At 43.1% G+C, this 20,426-nt stretch overlaps 1 protein-coding gene across 2 annotated transcripts in view; it reads right to left on the bottom strand.

The window, feature by feature from the left end:
• Positions 1–19,667, bottom strand: part of EGFLAM (EGF like, fibronectin type III and laminin G domains) — a 563,129-nt gene extending 543,462 nt beyond the window's left edge. For both annotated transcript variants that reach the window (XM_069221264.1, XM_069221268.1), the window contains exon 1: positions 19,226–19,667. In XM_069221264.1, coding sequence (XP_069077365.1) covers positions 19,226–19,325 — 100 coding nt within the window. In that variant the 5' untranslated portion in view covers positions 19,326–19,667. The remainder of the gene's footprint in view (positions 1–19,225) is intronic.
• Between the last annotated feature and the right edge of the window lie 759 nt (positions 19,668–20,426).

The raw sequence follows: 20,426 nt of genomic DNA, 5'->3' as shown, positions 1-20,426 counted from the left end.
GATGAGTCTGGGTCGGATACTAAAGACTTCAATAACACCTCTCGTTCTGACCATCAGGGAACTAATGAGGATGGAGCAGGACCAGATGATCCTAAAATGCCAATAGTGACTATGTGATCACGGATGAGGCCTTTTTTTGACCTAATTCATAACCCCGCACATCCAAAATGTAGTCAGCATTGGGTATATAGGTATAATTTAATGAATAGTTGAGCACATATCTATGAAGACCCATTAAGTGCTAATGTTGACACTGATATTGCTCAATGCATGTTTAGTTGCAGTAGGTTATAGACTGCCAAAACAATGAGCACAATCTGAGAAAGACTCAGGATGGAGATATAACAAATGAGCCTATATAGTAACCATATATTTAATGACAGGAGCTTGTGGATAGCTCAGGCATGTTGTGAGCCATCTTGTTCCATGTTGACCATGCCTGTGTCTCTGACTAGGAGGTATAGGGAGTGTCTTTTCTTTTGTTCTGTTTGCTAATAAGGAGAGTGAGTTGGTTGAAACTATTGCTTATGAGGGAACCTGTTGTTGATGTTTTTTTATTTAATTGTATTTATAATAATGTGGCAGTCATACACTGATAACAGTGGAACACTGATCAGAGGCTATGTTTTTTTGTCTCTGAGGGGTCCAGGTGGGGGTGGAGAGGAAAGTGGATTGAAATCCTGATCATACTATTTATTCCAATAGTTCTTAACTTGTGGTCCGGGGACTCCTGGGGGTCCGTGAAGCCTACTCAAGGGGTCCCAACTGCTCAGAAAATGTGCATATAAAGAACCAAAATGTAAAATTGACATTCTTAAGACATTTTGTAAATAGGAAGGAATTTGTCATTGGAAGCTAAAACTTAACTTTGTATCTCCAGATTGTTTTATGGGACCAGTGTTTGTTTTATGGGACCAGTGTAAGAGCAGTAAACAGAAGACAGCATCAATGATGAGAGGCCTCAATTACATTTAGAAAAACGCCAAGCTTTCCATTGAAATTGAAATTTTAATTTTGTCATATTTGTTTGTAAATTAAATAAAATATTTCAGCATTTGTGTATTTGTCCGAGTAGTGTTTCTGTCTGTATTTTTTTCTGTATTGATTTGCAGTTCAAATAATCATAAATTCTTAGGCTGGGTTCCTAGGGTGCCAGTAATGACTGACTGGGGGTCCCTGGATTTCAGTAATGATTCAGTGGGGGTCCCCGGCTTCTGGTCATGATTAAGTGAGGAGCCAGAGAAGTCAAAAGGTTAAGAACCACTGCTCTATTTGGTTCACTACTGAGGCTATTCCAACCCCAGTGCTGAGCCTCTTTTTAGGTCTTGCCTAGGCAGTGAATGCACTGTCTCTTCAAGACATGTTGTATCTACTCTAAGGCTTTTTGACATGCCCATCGCTTCTCATTGGTTCCTTCATGTGCCTTTCAAAATGTCTTTCTTTTGTGTGGTGAATTGCTCACATTTGTTCTTCCTTTGGGTGTATTGTGCCCAGCCATAGAGACTTATCTGAAGGCTTCCACTCCTGGCCATTTAGATTAGTATAGCAGGGAGACTCTTTAGTATTTAGAAAAGGGCTCTGAGCCCTGTCAACTTCACGTCAGTGCTTTTTATTGGTTCGTGGGCTTCCCTAATTAAATCGGCTTGCTTTCATTAGTCGAAGGCGCGCATAGGTCATGCCTTTTCCGGTGGCTAGCCCTCCTCGAGCGCAGCGACCAAGTACAGAAAACATGCGAGGCTCGCTGTTTTCCATCCGGCTGGTGGACTTTTTTTTAAACTAATTTACGAGCCCGATCTCGCTTGGCAGAAGTCGAGCGCTTTACCTACTTGATTTCACTTTTTCGGGTTACGTGCATAAATGCACTTTTGCCCGATAGGTGAAAAGTCGGGTTAGGAGTTTACAACGCGATCGGCTCAAACATGAGCAAACGCAAGACCCGATGCATTGTAAATGCTTGTTATCTTTTGCCTCGGCTTGTGTTTCCTCCTCCCGCTCAGTCAGCTTGTGTGTTTGTAGACTTTTCAGGCTTCTTTATTTTTTGCAGACTGAATCACGGTCATCGCTCCCCGCCAACAAATACCCCAAATAACCACCCCCACCATCACCACCATCATCATCATCACCCACCACAGATTTACGAACTTGACTGCTTCGGCCCGAGCACACTCCTGTGGTTTCCTATAGTCATTCATGTTAGTGTGCTTGAGCGGGCAGGAAGAGGTCGAGGAGCTCATCACCCGCCCCCACTGTTACACGCTTGAGCACCTTCGCCCTAGTACTGCTGGGGTCAGCAGGTGCCCCCACTGCTTGTTGTAAAATAAACTGCAACGCACTAGTACTGCTGGGGGTCAGCGATCGCCCACACCGCTTGCTGTAAAAAAACATATTGCCCTACCTCCTAGTCCTGCCACCTCTTTCCGACCGCACCACTTCTACTTTCCAGTCTGGATTTTTTGGGCACAAAAACAAACTGCGCTGGTTTATGGGTACTGTAGTCGTGCATTCATTGCATAGACTGCACATGTAGGCTAAGCCAAGTTTTCCACAGTAGCCATTTCAAAGACACACGTAAAGTTAATGGCTGTGGGAATTACTAGGTGTTTTATTTCAAAGTCAAAGTCAAATTACTTTATTTCAGTTGTAAAACTAATAAAGCATACACAAAATACATCTCAATAAATTTAAGAAATTTACATTAATTACTTCTCAATTTTGCCACTAGAATCAATCCAAAAAATTAAAACAATAATTAATATTTCATTAAACCAACTTCTAATAAATAAATTATGAAATCATAACATTTAAAATTTCAGGTCCATCTTTCTAAGTGTAAAACCAACTGTAAGATTTTACTCACACCATATACAATATAAGAGTTTATTTCATATTTCAAAATCCTTAAGGCCTCTAGGCATTTCCTAACACTTAAGTTCCTACAAATAGGTTGAATCCATTTCCTTCTATGCTTGTCATAAACCATGCAAAAAAAAAAACACATATGCAGTATTTTTAGTGCTACTTAAAGTGCATAGTGTGCAAATTGCAGCTTCTTTAACATGTGGCTTCCATTTTGCATTAAATGCTGTTACTTGAAGAATATCATAATGGAGTTTCAAATGTAACGTTTTTAGCTAGCTGTGGATGAATCATATCAAGGAACTCTTCGAAACCTAGGTTTGGCCTAACAATGAGAAGTTGTGTTGACAGCCTACCTAGACTAGAGGTCTGATGTAAAACCTTTAGGATGTACTCCCAATATGTTTGTTTCAATTGGGTCCTTGATCTTATCGTCAGTGTATGGGGCTCGTTCCAGAAAGACGATAAAACAAGCTTACAGAACCAGGTTTGAATATGACGCAACCAGGGAAAAGTTTAAGAAACTATCAAGTTCCATTAGTTCCTCAAGGCCTTTTCTATAATGGGTCAGTTCTTGAATTGTCCATAGTCTTACCCAATAGAGTAATGGTTTAAGGGCAGCTAAATGCTCTATTTGTCTGATATTCAGATCCTGGTGCATGGTTACTAATGGTGTCGACTTTTGGTAACCTCAATTACCCTCTCGAAAACTTATTTTCAGTTATTGTAAGCTGTTTTACATCGATATATACCCCATAATTCAGTCCCATATAACGCAGCAGCTTCAGCCTTATATTTGTACAACTCTAGAGCCGGGGTGACCGTTTGATTTTAGATCCTTGAAATTTCCTAATAATAGCCCTTGCATTATGAACAAGCACTGTTTTTGCATTAGTCTCGTGAGGAAGCCACTATAGCTCCAAATCCAGGGTATTACCCAAATAGCCAAAATTAGGCACAAGCTCTAACTTTTGTTCTGGATTTTTAAGTTTATCTTTGAAGTCCTATGGGGATTACTGACCATATACTTTCTAGGGTTTATTTCTAGTCCCCTTTCCTCACAATATAAATTCAATTAATCAATTAAATACTGGAGGTACCTGGGTGTCTGTGTGACCAAAATCGTATCATCCGCAAAGAGTAGTGCTGGTACAAGTATCCCCTTTAGCTTTTGGGAGTCATGGCAAACATTTTTAAGATGGTCAACTATGTCATTCACAAAAAGTGAAAACATCCCAATTCCTTTCTTTCCAGTCACTTTCTGCCTTACTTAAAGTTTGCTTATATTTAGCCCACACCACTATTTCATCTCCTGTATTTACAGCTTCCAGTGGTGACTTCTTAGCTGCTTTGCATTCCTTCGAATACAAAGGGTTAAACTGGGAGGCTCTCTCATTGACTTGTCTTCTTTTACATACTGGCAACTTGGTCGAGTACAGCCTAAGGGCAGTGACCAGAGACTGATGGGCTTCCAGAATTGGAATATTGGAAGAACTATGATTGACTTAAGGACTCACCATCTCTACAAATATATTATAGATACTGGTTAAAGTGTCTGGGCTATTCAATGAAGCAGGCCATTTTACTGTCCTGCAATTATTCACAATTATTGGTTGCATATGTGCTGTGCTCGAGCCTAGTGTTCGTGTTTCTATGAGGCTCCTAGCAATCACCAAACATAATGGGAAATGATTGCTGTCCTCTATTGCATCCATTTTAAAAGCAAATAGTCTATCCCATAAGGTTGTGCTGCATAGAATGTAGTCTATCCTTGATTGTATGCTATGGTTTTGAGTACATTATACTTGAATCCTTGATTCCTGGTTGATCTTTCACAGTCTTATATATACATTAAACACATGTAAGGCATCCATACTGTGTAAGGTTAGTTTTACTTCTTGAATATCCAGGGAATCTATGAGAGAAGACCAACACCCCGAAGTCCTTCTACACAATGAAGGTGGAACCCTTCCATATATTCATGCCAGTGTGGGTCCCTTAACTTATGTTTCAGACCTGCTACATTCCAGAAACCAAGCGAGTAGATTCTAATTCAGATGTTATTGGATCAAAATCCTTACCCTGGCTGTCTATATGCTTCCCCCTTTCTTCCGTCTGCCAAACCTGTGGTGTAGTCCTATCTACATTTGTAACTCGACTTGCTCATCAGGTTTGAGCAAAATTGCACTCTTGTTCCCAGGTGTCTGGTACAATTAGTATATAACAAGTCACTCAAACTACTTAGTTTTGTAGTGAATTGATTACAACTTAGTTGGCTAGCCATAGCATGATTTTCCCTGGATAAAGTGCCTTCCTCAGCCAACGAGATATGCAATTTGAACTGAAATCATTTTATTTTTGTGTTATTAATGTGCTGTCTTATGTTGCCCTGTTATCCTGCATTCCCCACCTGCACCCTTCATGTTGCTTCTCACCAAGTAAATCCTCTGTTATAACTGCATAAACAAAAATGCTTTGGGGCTACATTTTTTTAGATTACCAAAAAAACATCAAAGCAATTGCGAGACGTATTGGCCATGTCAATGAATGTTTACACTAGGGGTACTTCTCCCTTATGCCTTTTTAACTTTTTTTCCGCATAGGTATCCATGGCAAATTTGCATCCTTTTTTTCCACACCCTAAGGATTCTAAAAGTACACAAGATTTGAGGATGGCCTTGAGAAAATAGGCAAAATATAGCTATATTTGGAGGGGTTTGGGGAAACATGGTGTAAAAAAAGTGTATGATTTTTTTTCACTAAAATTGCATCACTGAAAGGTTTGCTGTGCTAGGATCACCATCTTCCCAACTTTCAGTACAAGAAGACTTGTATCAAAAAACATTTTTACCACAGTGTTTGCATTTTCTTAGATGTAATCCATTTTTCCTACATTTTGTGCTTTCAACATACTTCCAGTTTGGGATGGACACAAGTAAGAAATCTATGGGTGGTCCTGAAAATCTATATATTTCGGAGAAAGTACACACAATTCCGAATTCAGGAAGGTAATTTCTGTAGGTAACTCAAGGTTTTCCCAAAGACACGAATCGTTGAAATGACAAAATAATTTTAAAAAGTAGTAAAAGTAGCAATTGGTGATAATGTTTTCATTTGTCAATGTAGCCCATTTACAAAAGCAATATACTGTTATGCTCATCATACCCTTCTGATCACAAGGGTATATATAGGTTGTAGGTTTTTCAAAACCACACAATAACCAAAACCAAAAACTAAGCTGCAGCTCTCAATGATTCTTCATTGGCTGCCAAGGAGTAACTCATGTGACAAAATCTAATGAAGGAAACCTATGAATTCAGAAATGTATTCAAGCTACTGAGTTTATGAACAAAGGTTATTTGTACACCTCTGAATTTGGGATTACCTAGACTATCATGTGATTCAGAAAGCCTTTTGTAAAATGCATTCTTTCTTGTACACTGGCTTACAATTGGAAGAGAAATACAATTGGCCAATTGATAACAGTAAATGTTCTATTATCCTTTGTGCCCGCGCTTCTCCAGATAAAAGTGGAACCCCACTTGTGTGGCTAGGCGCAGCACCTGCAACACAAAACACCCCAAAATGTGACCGAGAGACATTACATTTCACCCAGCAAAATCAACTAGTTTTTAAAAAATATGGGTAGCTGTGGAATTTGGGCCCTAGCACAGCCGCCACCTAGAGAAACCTTCCAAATATAAACACTTCTGACAATTAGACACCCTGAAAGACTAGTGTGGTGTGACTTGCATGGATAGCAACACAAAAAGATGATGGGCGGAGTGTTGAACAATGCAAACACTCACCCCCAGTCACAGATCTGGGTTTAATCCATCGTTCTTTTGCTCACCATGCCACCCCAGTTTGGACCCAGCCATATACAAATCAGTCTTGACCCTTTTCCTCATGGGAACAGTCCAGACTGAACTGCCAAGCCAGGTCCTCCCTGGACCAGAAACTGACTTGCATGGATCACATGATGTTTTCTTGCCCATAAGACCTTGACTAACTCCAGCTTCTGCAAAAATACACATTTTCCTTATATTTCTGTGAGAGAAAGTTCCAAAATCTATGGGAATCAACAAATATCCTACCACCCACTGTTCCCATACTTGTCTCAGTACAAATGGTGTCCCCTTTGTATAGGTGGACCCAGCACCCCCGACAGAAAAGGCCCAAAAGTGCAATATGGGCAGATCAATTGTTTCCACTCAAAGCCAACCCTTTTTGTCAATGTGGCTAACTGTGGATTTTAGGTCCAGGCTCCACTGCCACCCAGGGAAACCTACTAAACCAAAACATTTATGAAAACTAAACACATAGGAAAGTCCAGGGTATTTCTAGATAATCCACATTTTGTCTTGCTTGCAATGAGGATGGGGATGCTGTGCATCATAGGTGGGCAGAAAGACTGTTGGCGCTTTAGGGGTGTGTAACACTAGGGTGGTCCACCCACACCCACTTTTTTTTTACTAAAAGTAAAACATATATATCCCAACATATATATCCCAACATATATATCCCTGGAGTCTAGTGTGCTTTTTGCAGCCCACATCCCCTCCCACCTGGGACAAATTGAGGTAACTTCTTTTTGATTAAATATCACTGGGATCTAGTGGGCTTTCTACTATCCCCCCAGTCACGGAGGCAGATTGGGGGAAACCCCCAGTCTGCCTCCTGGGGGTGTAGAAACACCGTTTTGCTTCCTTTGGGTTGGGGCCACGCCCTATGCCACGGTAGGTTAGATCCCCTTTTTTTAAACAAAATAAAATTATTTATGTGTTGTCTAGTCGGCTTTCAACCACATGGGGGAACAGATTAGGAAAACCCCCAGTTACCTCCCAGTTCTGCAGAGAGAATTATATTTCCACTTTGAGTTGGGTCATAGCTATATGCCAGGGTGGGTTGCCCCACCCCTTTTGATTATAATCCCTGGTATAAAGTAGGCCTTTCACCCCCTTTGGGAGACACATTGGAGAGGCAGAAAGGTGGTCTTGCCCTTGAATGGGAGGCCACTGGCCCTTGCCCAAGGGGACTTTCCCCTCTCCAAGAAAGCAGACTGGGGATAATCCTCTGAGGGTTGTTCTCAAGACTACTGGGGTTCAATTACTTTCAAATTCTAGATTTTGAATGGTCAGTCAGAACTCACAAATATAATCTAATTACGTTGAATGTGAGGGGGTTGGGAGGTTTGACCAAGAGGCATGCATACATAACTAAGAGAAATACCACTGAAACTGCCTTCATGGAAGCGAAAAAAGAGCTGGAGAGGTTGATGCGCAGATGGAGGGGACAGTTATCGAGCACTACATATTCTTCCTTTGCCTGAGGTATGCTCACTTGATTGGACTTGGTGATCCCATTTGAGTGATTAAACACATTAGTAATGGAGAGGGAAGTTACACTATCCTAGAGGGTAACATGGATGGGCATCAAATCAGAATGGTAAACATTTACATTCCGAACCAGCAGGCCTTTTCAGACTGTTTCCGGGTTAGCTATCCAAGACCCAGAGTGTGATGGGATCTGGGGAAGGTGGGGGACTTTAACTGAGTTCTTTGACAGACAAAGACAGATTACTACTGGGATTACAAGATACTCAGGCAGCTCAGCTGGGATTCAAACTCACTAGCTGGTGTTCCAGTTGAAGACTGGTTGGCATATGATGCATTATGCACCCAGGCAAGAGAGCACATCCCTAATATTCATGTTTTTATGCTGCATACATGATTTTTGTGTTTCTTTGCAACTTGCAAACCCAGAGCCTAATGTTAACCTCTGAATATCAGATCACTGCTTCCTTAAGTTGGTGTTGGAGTGAGGAGTATGTGTTACAAGAGCCACAATGTGGCACTTGCAACCAACATAATAATTTATTTGTTGATAACAATCTTCTTACATTTGAAGAATGAACTGTGACAAAGTACACAGATTCCGGTGAGACATTTGTTAACATTCAGGTCATTAATACTACACATAAAATCCACTTGGAGATAAGTAGATCTGGAACCAACCCTTCATGACACATTACAAAGTATACTAACTTACAGTGGGACCATTAAAGGTAGCACTTTACTATTTCACAGCCTGCACTACAATCAGTGATAGATGTTTGCTCTCTAAAGGGGTTATGGGATAGAGATGCTGGTGGTTGTTTTACTCTTAAATCAATATCCTTCAAAGATACCATCGAATTTTCAATTTAAAATTATTCAATTTAAAGTACTTCATACAGTATACGTATCTGCTAAGCGGCTACACAGGACATGCACCACTGTAACAGTATCATTGCCATGAGGCAGACTTAGAACATATGTTTTGGAACTGCCCAGACATTCATTCCTTCTGGAAGATGGTTCTGAGTTTTGTGAAAGTGAGTACAAGAAAAAAAATCACACACTTACTCTTGAGGTTATCATGTTTGGCTAAAACCAAAAACCAAAGCAGTAAAATTAAAAAATCTGATTTGTAGATTTAACATAGCTGCTGACCAAGACCCACATTAGTTATATTCTGCAAGATGCCTCAGCCTCACCCAGTTAGAACCTGGATGAGAGAGTTGCTGAAATGGATGGAAGGAGGGTGACAACTTTAACCGCACACCAATGCCCGGTCAGGGGGCAGGTGGATGCGACTAAATGGGACCATGTGATTAAAACCTTAAATACTAAGACAGACGACAGACCTCCTTGAGAGGTTTGACACTTCAAGGCAGGGGAAACAATCGAAGATACTTAGGAAAGGGGAATCTGTTTTTTTTTCTCTCTGCTGCTGTGTGATTTAGTTGAATGAATAGACCCCACTGGCGCCTGTCCTCATGACCCTGACCATATGTTCTTATAGCTCTGGGTGTAAGTTAAGGGCCCTTGATGGCATCACTGGTTGTGGGCTTTTCATTTATAACATTGTCAATGTGTTTAATGTTGAAAATCAGTTTTGAAACATTTAGAAAGATAAATATAGTTTGTTGAGAAACTGCTATCTAGGAAAAACTAAACAATGAAAAGGATACTTTTTGCATTACTGGTAGTTTAAGATTCCAGGTTTGACCGGTCCATAAAGCCTTAGCAATGTTGTTGCCTTATGGCTTCCACTAGGCACCAATTTATTTTAAAAAAATTGTTTTTAAAAGACTATAAAAACATAGAGGGGTCATTATGACCCCGGAGGTGAGTGTTAATGTGGCGGTATGACCACCAACAGGCTGGCGGTACCTACTGCCACATTATGAGATTGGCGGGTTGGCTGCAGCCAACCCGCCACTTCCCCACTCATACCGCCATAACAGTATGAGCCACTGGGCCAGAGATGTGTATCTCCAGCCTGGCGGCTTGCATAGTACTGCCGGTGGCATTATGAGCCTGCCTACCACCATGGTTTTTGTGGCGTTAGCAATGCCACGAAAACCATGGCGGTAGGCCCTACCAGTGACAGGGAAGGAATTCCTGTCACCAGTAGGTGGCTCCCCCACACCCCAACACTCACCTGAAACCCCCCCTCCATCCAAACACCCCTACCCCCCTCCAATTCTCACACATACACCCCCACCCCCTCTGATCCTCAGACACACACACCCACCCCCCTCTGATCCTCAGACACACCCCACACCCTCCTCCGATCCTCAGACATACACCCCCAACCCCTTCCGATCCTCAGACACACACCCTGCAACCCCTTCCGATCCTCAGACACCCCCCACCCCCATACATGCACACACCTGCAGACACACACCACGCATGCACCCAATCACTCACACTGGCATACACACATTCATACATGCATACATCCAGACATGCTCACACACATTCTTACAACGATCACACTGACATGCAGACACGCACTCACTTCACTATTCTTACACGCATTCACTCACACGCATACAACCACTCAAACAACACAACACACACAGACACATTCACACACTCACTCACACATTCATGCACACACTCAGACACACACAATACCCCCCTCCCACCCCCCCTGTCGAAAGCCCAACTTACCTTGAGCGAAGAGGTCTTCTAGCAGGGAACGGGAAGGGGCCCTGCTACCACCAGCAGCACCCCGCCAGCAGAACACCTCCAGGCCGTGTGAATTGTCATAATATGGCTGGCAGCTTTCTACTGGTGTGGCGTGGCGTGACGGTGCTGGTGGTAGCTGTGCCAGCTTACCACCGTCCACCACCATGAATACTGCCGGATTTCCACTCTTCTTGTGGCGGAAGTCAGGAAGTGCTCATAATACGGTGGACGGATGGTAGCTGCGGTGGTGATATTTTGGCGGCCGTCACCGCGGCAGTAGGCGTTTTTTACCACTGATGTCATAATGAGCACCATAGTGTTCTTGTGTAGATGCTTCATTAGCTAAATTTTGCTCTGCCTGGAGCAATTAACATTTTTGCACTATTCCTGGCAAGCCAACTGTTCTACATATCATAGCCTGAGCTCTCTCATTAACATAGAATGCTCTTTAAATTCAGATGTCCAGATTATTGCAGAAAATCGATTGCCTGCCAGGTCCTTGCTAATGACAGCTGTCAGTTAATTGAAGGGTCCTCGTTTACTTAGCATCATCACAGGCTGAAAATGTGGTTCCTCCCCCAGTCATTTTATCACCCAGTTGTCTGCAGATTGCTTTTCCACATTGAAACTCTTCAGGTATTGGCACATTTGCAAGGCTGTAGCAGACACTTTGATGCCTGTAGGATAGGACCTAAATGTTAGTGCTTTTATTCTTTTATTTTTAGGATCCCCTTTTAAGGTAAATTAATATATAAATATGTATATGTAAATATATTAACAGTTTTCTTGTTCACAGGCAGCAGTGTGGTGCTTTAATAGCACTTTGTGTATTCATTGCTATCCCTTACGGTAAATGAAACTGTAAAGAAGCTACTGTGTTAAAAGAAAATACTGTGTATGTCTGGTGTAAAATAACTGCCAGGAAAAGTAGATTAGCAGCACACACAGGCAGCAAATATACTGGAAGGAAAGTTAAACTATCACTGGAAATGTCAACAGGTCTGGCTTTAAAGGAATGTTGTATGGTAATGTGAACCATTACATGTAAATAGCACGGGAATGGAAATGTATTTGTGCTGTAGCAAAGCACTGTAAAATTATATTGGCATAGCTTAAAAGGTGAGGTGACAGTTGCATTGTTAAGCCAGACCTAAACATCTATGTAGGTTAATAGCTGACCTCCTCCCATCTGTGCTTCTGCCAAATAAAAACACCATAAATTATATAGTTATCTAAGACATTTTAATAGCATTACAATGTTATGTGTGAGGCCTTGAAAATTCAAGCTCAGGCAGCTGGATAAATAAATAAAATGATCACAGTTTTATGGCGAGTGGTCACTTTTTTGTGGAAGCACAATGAAAACATTATCTCCCAACATATGGGCAGCGTCAAAGACCCTCTCTAGTGATGCTCACATAATTTTCTGGTGAGAGCTGCTCTGTCAAGCTAGACCACAAAAAGGGAGGTTAAGCTATTGACAAGGCAGATTTCTAACCTTTTCACCAAAATTGTAGCACAGGGGAACTCCAGACTAGGCACTGGTGGGGCATCTTTAAATGCCCTGCCTTCTCTTGTGTCCTTTCACTGCTAGCAAAAACAGACACTGCCCTCTCAGTTTGGGGACAGGGTTTTTGTTTATGTTTATATGTCATGTTTTACTTACTCTTGCATTCCCTAATAGTATTTGTATTTTCCAGTATGGTGTATTTCTGAGGTTTATTCATGCAACATATTACTAATGCATAGAGCGTAGTGATAAAAGAGTTGTGCTTATGTAGCAGTGAGAGTTCAGGTTGAGGTGGACCACTGTTTAGAGCTGTGGAGTTCAGGACGAATGGAGTGTGAATTTCTCACACTGCCTATCAATGGGTCATAAAGGGGTTCGGAATACATGCACACCTAGGGCCTGTTGAACATTTTTTCATGCAATGCAATGCAGCAAGACAACTTGCTGCTCTCTGCTGCATGAGTGAGAGAAGGCAGGAATGCACCATATCTATCAAGATATAGTGCATTTCTGTCCTCTACCTAGCGCCAGCACATGCACTCTTGCGCCATAGAGCAAGGGTATCTGCGCTACAGGCACGATTGTTTTTGTGCAGGAAAGTACACCTTCCTGCATAAAAACAATCCTCTAAGACTTTTTCCTCTTTATACATGTGCTGGTTAAAAAGAGGAAACAATGAGGAGAAATAAAGATATTTCTCCCTGTTGCACCTCTAGTGAAAAGGTGTACAGTTCTAATGCAAGGGATGAAGGATATTGTAAATGCTCTAAGGATGCTGTGGAGGTGATGTGGTTGACGGGGATCTTCCTGGTGGGATTCCTGGGTCCACAAAGATGATGAGATGGTCCTGTTTGCAGGGGCTATGCCTCATGAAGACCTCTCCAGTCTGGCTGAAGTCCAGTCGTCACTGGACTACCGACCGTTGTCATGTCACAGGCCAATCCCTCCAAAGCTAGTAACTCCCCTCTGAGGGGCAGACACAGCCCCTCTTTTTATGGTTTGGCAACTAGTTTCACCTCTGCTCCCTGTGCCAGCCCTTCTACCTCAGCAATGGGGCAGCCCTCTCCATTGGTGTTACTCTATCCTCCCAAGGCAACGTCACCTTTAAAGTCTGCCTTTTGGGACATCCTGCAGGAGGGAGTGGACACCTCTGTGGCCTGCAATCCCTCATAGTTTTCCTTCCCGAGAGTCATTGGCACATCTCTCCAGGAGCCAAGAAAGATGTATCCTGGAAAAGACTACATGTGTGCCCAGTAAGGCACAGGAATTTTAAAGGCAAACCAAGTGGCAGCTTTGCTAATGCTGCACACTGCAATAAGTTACATTAATTTCAACTTGAGAATCAAGTCAAGCTTAATGTAATGAGTTGTTTGATTCCTTGGAGTGCCCACTGTTGTTGCACCAGTCAGGAGTTAGCTCACCTGAGGAGCGTGTAACCCTGTACTCGCAAATAGGGCATCTAAATACTTCCACAGTAAAAACTGTAGTTTTGCATGTCTTACTGCTAGGACATATAAAGCACAAGTCCTGTCTGTGTCTTATGTTGCACCCTGCCTTGAGGACTTGGTAGGACTGCCAGAGGGATGACTTACACACCTGTACAGGAGAAGTGGTGGTTTTGCCATTGCTTCCAACTGCAAAGTTTACTAGTAATCTTACAGTTCTTTAAAATATTAATAGTCATCCCTTGAGTGATTTTAAAACTGTGAGGCAATACTGATTAAATTTTATTGTTTACAATACTAATAAACTTTCCAAATCGTGCAAGGTCTGTGGTGTAAAGCAGAATACTAGTGCATCTTTGCATGTTGTAATTGCACTTCTTAAAAACACTGACCTGAGCAGAGTGTGGCGTGCAGATGAAAATTCAGGACTGCAGCAATCTATGTGTGCTATTGATTCCATTACGTAGTTGCAGAATCTGGTGATTGTTACACACTGACCTTCTTTATCATGATTGACTACTTAGCAAGTCTGAGACTCCTGTTTGAAAAAGGCTTTTTACATGTGTAGCTCCATAACATTGTCTGGCTCTGCCTCCTTTATCCTCAACTGGTTACAACACATATTAGTGCCTCATTCACTAGTCCCTGCTGGTCTAATGTTAATTTGTTTATAAACAAAGCACACAATGCCACTCCACTGCACACAATGCCACTCCATTCCATACTTCACAATGCCACTCCACACCACACAATTCCACTTCAATCAACACAATGCTCCTCCACTTTACTCAACTGCACATGATGCCACTCTATGCCACACAATGCAACTCTACATGACTCCACTACACTCCATAGGATGCAATGTCAGCCCACTCCATGCCACACAATGCTACTCCACTCATGCCACACCACTTCCCTCCACACAATGCCACTCAACGTCACTCCACACAAAGCCACTCCCATTCTACTCCATGCCACACAATGCCCTTCCCCTTCACACAACTCCACTCCAAGTCACATAATACCACTCCACTCCACACAATGCCATTCCACTCCAATCAGTGTAGTCCACCCAATGCCACTCCACTCCTTGCCACTCCATGCCACACAATGCCACTCCTCCCCAAACCACCCAATGCCACCCTACTGCACATCACACAGTCACACTCTACTCAATGCTACACAATGCCACTCCAAACCACACAATGCCACTCCAAGTCACACAATGCCACTCCAAGTCACACAATGCCACTCCACTCCACACAATGTCACTCGACTCAGTTGTCATTGTATTTTTATACCACTAATGAAAAGTTGAAGCACTTTGCAACATGCAATTACACTCCACTTGAAGCCACACAATCACACTCTACTACATGCCATGCCACTCTATGCCACTCAACTCCAACAAAGCCAACAGATCTCACATAGGCAAAACCTATTAGCTTAGCCAATGCTTGTTATATCCTGCATTTGTGCTGTGTTCAGGCTGAGGTGGATAACTCCAGTTAAAGACTGGTAATTAACCATACCACATTAGTATGGAAAACTTTTGGTAAATGCATTTCCACTAAATCTTAGCCTGGCGAACCTCCTCAATATCTCATGAAATCAAAGCGGTATCACAATCAAAAAGCTTCATTCCCGAAAACACCATCATTCAAACCGACCCCCTGCCCCCTCCACCCCCCCCCCCCAAAATAAAACATTGAGCCAAACCTTCTAGGTGCCACGATATCCTTCTGGATATAAATGCCAGCAGATCCATTGACTATACACACTCTCCTGCCATGCAGGATACTACTAAACACCCACCTCTTCCATATTCATCGGAATGCTCAGGAGTCCCACTGTATCCAGAGCCTTTCTTCACAAATGGACTGTTTTAATTTACTAGTTAGGTATGAACGTTGTACAGAGTGTGGCTTTTGGTGAGGTGCTTCATACAATGATCTGTTAAATTGTCATTATAATGTTGCTTCCTCCCACCATAGTATATAGCATAGCACAATGAGTCTGCCCACTTTGCCTTCTGACTCCTTACACTTTGAGAGGCTACTCAAAACCTGTGCCTGGCAAGAATGGCATCATATACATGTGGAAACACACCTACGAACATTTGGAGACAATGGGTTTTCCTACATCTATGATGTCTCAACTCTTAATATGTGAACTGACTGCACAAGAGAACGTTTAAATAATCTATTCACCCACACAACGATGTGCTATGCTATGCTATGCTAGTAAGTGGCCTAAGTGATTGAACTTATTCAGATAGATCACTGATTTGCCATGAAAAAACTCCTTTTGAAGTGGTGTGTTGCATGTATTTTTTACATTAGGATACAAATAAAGAAGCTTTGTGAAAGTTTTAAGGACTTATTGCCTATATTCACAATGTCGTACTGGGTGCCCCTCAGTTTGGAATCCTCCACATTATTTATGTACACTGAAAAGTAGTTCCTTTCCCTTCTGGTTCAAAGTGAGTTTTATTTTGTCTCTCTTTGGTATTAACTTTAAATATTAGCTTTTCATTTTGCATGCACTCTGATGCCCAGTTAAATTAGGATTTATTTTGTGTCTCCGTATTTTAACTTTCTATTATAAAGTGTTTAAGTGGCACTGTAATGTTGTAGCAGCCTGTAATTTGAGTATTGATTGATTAGGTGGTGACTTATTCTTGCTTACTTTTCAAATAACTTACATGGTACAACTGTTATTTTAAAATATCACAAGTAAAATGACTATTACAGTCAATGTTTTTTTATTTAAAAAAATGTAATCTCGGCATATGATAGCCATGTTAAGGTGGCTGTATGTTATTTTGTATTTATTTATTTATGTTGCATATGCTATCAATAAAAATTAAAAAAATATAGGCAACTCATCAGCCTACCAATGCGAGACCTACTGGCTTTGTGAACGTTTTCTTTTGTTTTCGACTTTAGCCAGATCTTTTGATGTTTTCAAAAGTATTTAGGTCTGGCATTAGCCAGGCTTTTGAGAATATATATATATATATATATATATATATACACATATACACACACACACACACTTACAGGGGCTTTCAGTCAGGGCCCTCTTCATACATTGACCAGTTGTTGTGCCTTTCACATATTTCTCCTGCCCACTATTCCATACATAAAGGGGCAATGGGTCACTCCACATCAGCCCTTGGCTAACTTCAGGGAGTGGCTGCATTGGACTCTTTCACAGAGAGCACCTTCACACGAAAAGTAGTTCCCTTCAGCGCCACCGACTACTATTACAATGCGACCTTTTTGATACCAACATAATGTATTGCACTTAGCCAATATTTTTAACATTTTTGGCGATGGCACGAAAGCTCATGAAACAATAAAAATGTACATAAACTATGACAAAACAAACCAAGCACTGACAAAGCTAAAATGCTGGCAACCTATTGGCTTGATTACAGCTGTTTGCAGTTTGCAGTTTGCAGTTTAAATGTAATAATAATATCTTATGGAGCACAGCGATATATAACTGTTAGCTACACGTATGTAAGGAAAACGCTGAGACCGAGACAGCGCCGCACATTTCGATATAACATCATTGGAGCATCAGGAATGGATTATCACCGCGGACTTGGCACCATGCTCTGAAATACAGGCGCTCTGGCAAAACTGGCGCGGTTGCCGTATAACTATCCTTGGCTAGTTCTGAGCCCTGCAAGAGTCAAGCGGACATCTCGCTGTTCGGAAACACAATATCACACAGATACAACTACACCAAAAAACAAAACTGTGTTGCCCTTTAAGTGTTTCATTAAGACCCACTGCAAAGCAAACAAATAAACACGGCCTCGTTTGACTCCGTTGCGTCGGTCTGCGGGGACCCCAAGGCGGGACTGTAATGATAAAATAACAAGACATGCAGGATTTAATGTCCGTAAAACTGACTGAAACAAAGTTCATTTGGAAGGGAGATGCCGAACAATGCATTGTCTGGAGCCAGGGCCGAGATTACTGGCGTCCTACACAGATCTGACGGGGGATGCTGGCGCGGGTGAACATACTGGCACCAGACGAGCTACCCCATGGCAGTGGGCACCAGGCAGAGCCCACATTTCAAACTCTGGGGGCTTTTAAGAACAGGAAATGTTACGCCGGGAGACTCGGAAGCAAGTAAGAGGGCAGAGCCAAGGAGTTTTCAGACAAAGGCTGCATTACTCATGTCCCAGAGCTGTCTGCCAGGTTTTTACATCCCGTGACAAGCAGGGCTGGACCGGGCTGCTGCTGGATCTAAAGATGGCCAAGCAGGCGGACAGCGCAGATGCACTCATTCCAGGGAAGAAAGGGATATATCCGAACGGCCACAGCTGCCGACTTTGAAACTTGGGAACCAGGTTAGAGTCCCGCGGTAGGCTCAGCAGCCTGCGGTTCTGGGCAAATTGCTCAATCTCCTCTTGCCTATAAATAAATTTAAAAAAACAGGCATCTGATACGTCACTAGGCACTACTGTGTTCAGTATCAAACTATCGACCTTTCAGGGGAACCGAACCGGCCCAGCCTGTCTTTGCACCCAAACCAACAGTCAACGACACCTGCTGCCCCTTTCCTATCCGCTCCTTCGAGACACTGATGTGCCTTTTCTCTGTCTCTTCCCTACAGAATATCCGGAAACATCTCGGTGTCCTGTCTCTGCCGTACCCTACAGACAACAGCCTGTCCTCGCTCTGTCCATTTTCCAGCCTAGCTGAGCTTTCAGAGGCACCGGCCTGTCCTGTCTATATAACAGCCAGAGGCACCAGTGTGTCCTTTTCCTACCACGGACCCAAGTGTCTTTCAGAGACAGGGAATGTCCTGTCCCTTCCCCAGCCCTACTGTCATCTCCTGTCAGAAACACTCGGTCTAGCATAATCTTTCTCAGTCCTGACCAGTAGGCATGTTGGAGGCACTAACGTGTTCTTTCTTTTCCCCAGTCCCACCGGCGTTTCAGAGATACTGCCCTGTCGTACTCTGCCTGTCCTGTCTCTGACCCCGGCCTTTCGTACCTGACTGTCAGAGACCCTGGCCTATGACGGACCCAACCACAACCTACCGGTCTTCCAGACGCACGCACTACTGTGCGCACATCTTACCACAGCCCTACCGACCTTTCAGGTCTGAATACCTGGCACTGTCTCTGTAGGCTAGTTTCCCGCACACAGCTCTGAGCTTGCCCGCATCCGTGCAAACAATAAATAGCATCACTTCACTTGCTTCTACATCAGAGAAACACACGAAAAGTGCACATTAAACAGCACCACTTATGGAAACAGCATAGCCGAGCCTGCAGGCACAAACATTTGACCGCCCCCTCCTTCTCCCTTGCAGTCCATAAAGCTATTATAGGAGAGGAGACATGAGCAGCTCCTAATAGTTACCTTGCCTTCTCGGCGTGGTCCTCTTGGACCCCAGAGCGTGCCCACATATCAGAGCCAGTAAATAAAGAGCGAGGCATCCAGACGTCCCGGGCGGTCCCATCTGTCCGGGGATGCAGACTAACTACTCCAGAACGGGGCGCGCAGTGCCTCGTCCTGGGGCAGCCTTTCTTCCGAGGTCCGGGCGGGACAGAGAGGCAGCGAGCGCAGGAGTCTGGAGCGGGGGAGGCAGCAGGTCTGAAGCAGCGGCGCACTGGAGGGCTCTGTGACAGGAGTGGGAGGGGGCTGAGGACACACTCCGGCAGGAAGCGAGAGAGCGGGCGGGCGCCTTGACACCGGCAGTAGGCGGATAGCCCCTCTAATTCAAACAGGCGGGCACGGCTGTTTACAAGTCATTAACTCCCACAAGAGGACACGCATCTCCTCCTCCGAAGAGCATCTGCATTCCCACACTGGCCTCCCGCCCACGCCCGGCATAGGTAGCTGCTTATTGTTTAGGAAGTTGGATGTCCTGGGGGGCGCGGCTTGTCAAACGGGACCTGCGGGTCTCCCGGGACAGCAGGCCCGCTAAGCAGATAAGGCAGGAGTAATCCCTCCAGAAGCGCTGCTGACACGGCTCTGGCTACTCAGACTAATAAAGCAGCACGGAGGGATTTAAGAGTCAGCGGGGAGTCGCGCAGCAGCCAGGCACGAGCGAGGCAGACAAACCCTTACTAAGAACAAATTACTTCAATTCTTCCTTCCTTGTCCCCCTACTTACTCCGTGAAAAGGACGCTCCATCTTCTCATCTCAGGCACCCCTTGTAAACTCCCCACATTCATCAAAATAGAAATTTCGTCCTATTCCCCCCACCATGCTGCTGTCGCTTGGCTGCGCTCCAAGTTGTATAATACCAAGTACCAAACAGGATAATATATCATCATCATAAAAAAAAACGTTATTCAATTGTTTTTAGCAATCATAAAAGTCATTATACATAAGAAACAATTTTCGGAAGAGAAAGGAGGATACAGAGAATAAAATACATATAAATATGAATATAAATACAGTCAAGTAAAAAATTAAAAGAGAAGTAAAAATCAATAAACCATTTGATTAAAAACAAGTAAAAATTTACCTCAAATATAGTGCTTGGAGATCTCACCCATTTGCCTCAAGACATTGTCTGGCCTTAATCACTGAGCATAGGAACAAGGCTAATCC

Source organism: Pleurodeles waltl, chromosome 1_1 (genome assembly GCF_031143425.1).
Source record: "Pleurodeles waltl isolate 20211129_DDA chromosome 1_1, aPleWal1.hap1.20221129, whole genome shotgun sequence".
In the NCBI taxonomy this organism is placed as follows: Eukaryota; Metazoa; Chordata; class Amphibia; order Caudata; family Salamandridae; genus Pleurodeles; species Pleurodeles waltl.
Note: the sequence above shows the minus strand (reverse complement) of the source record. Positions and strands in the feature narration are given on the sequence as shown.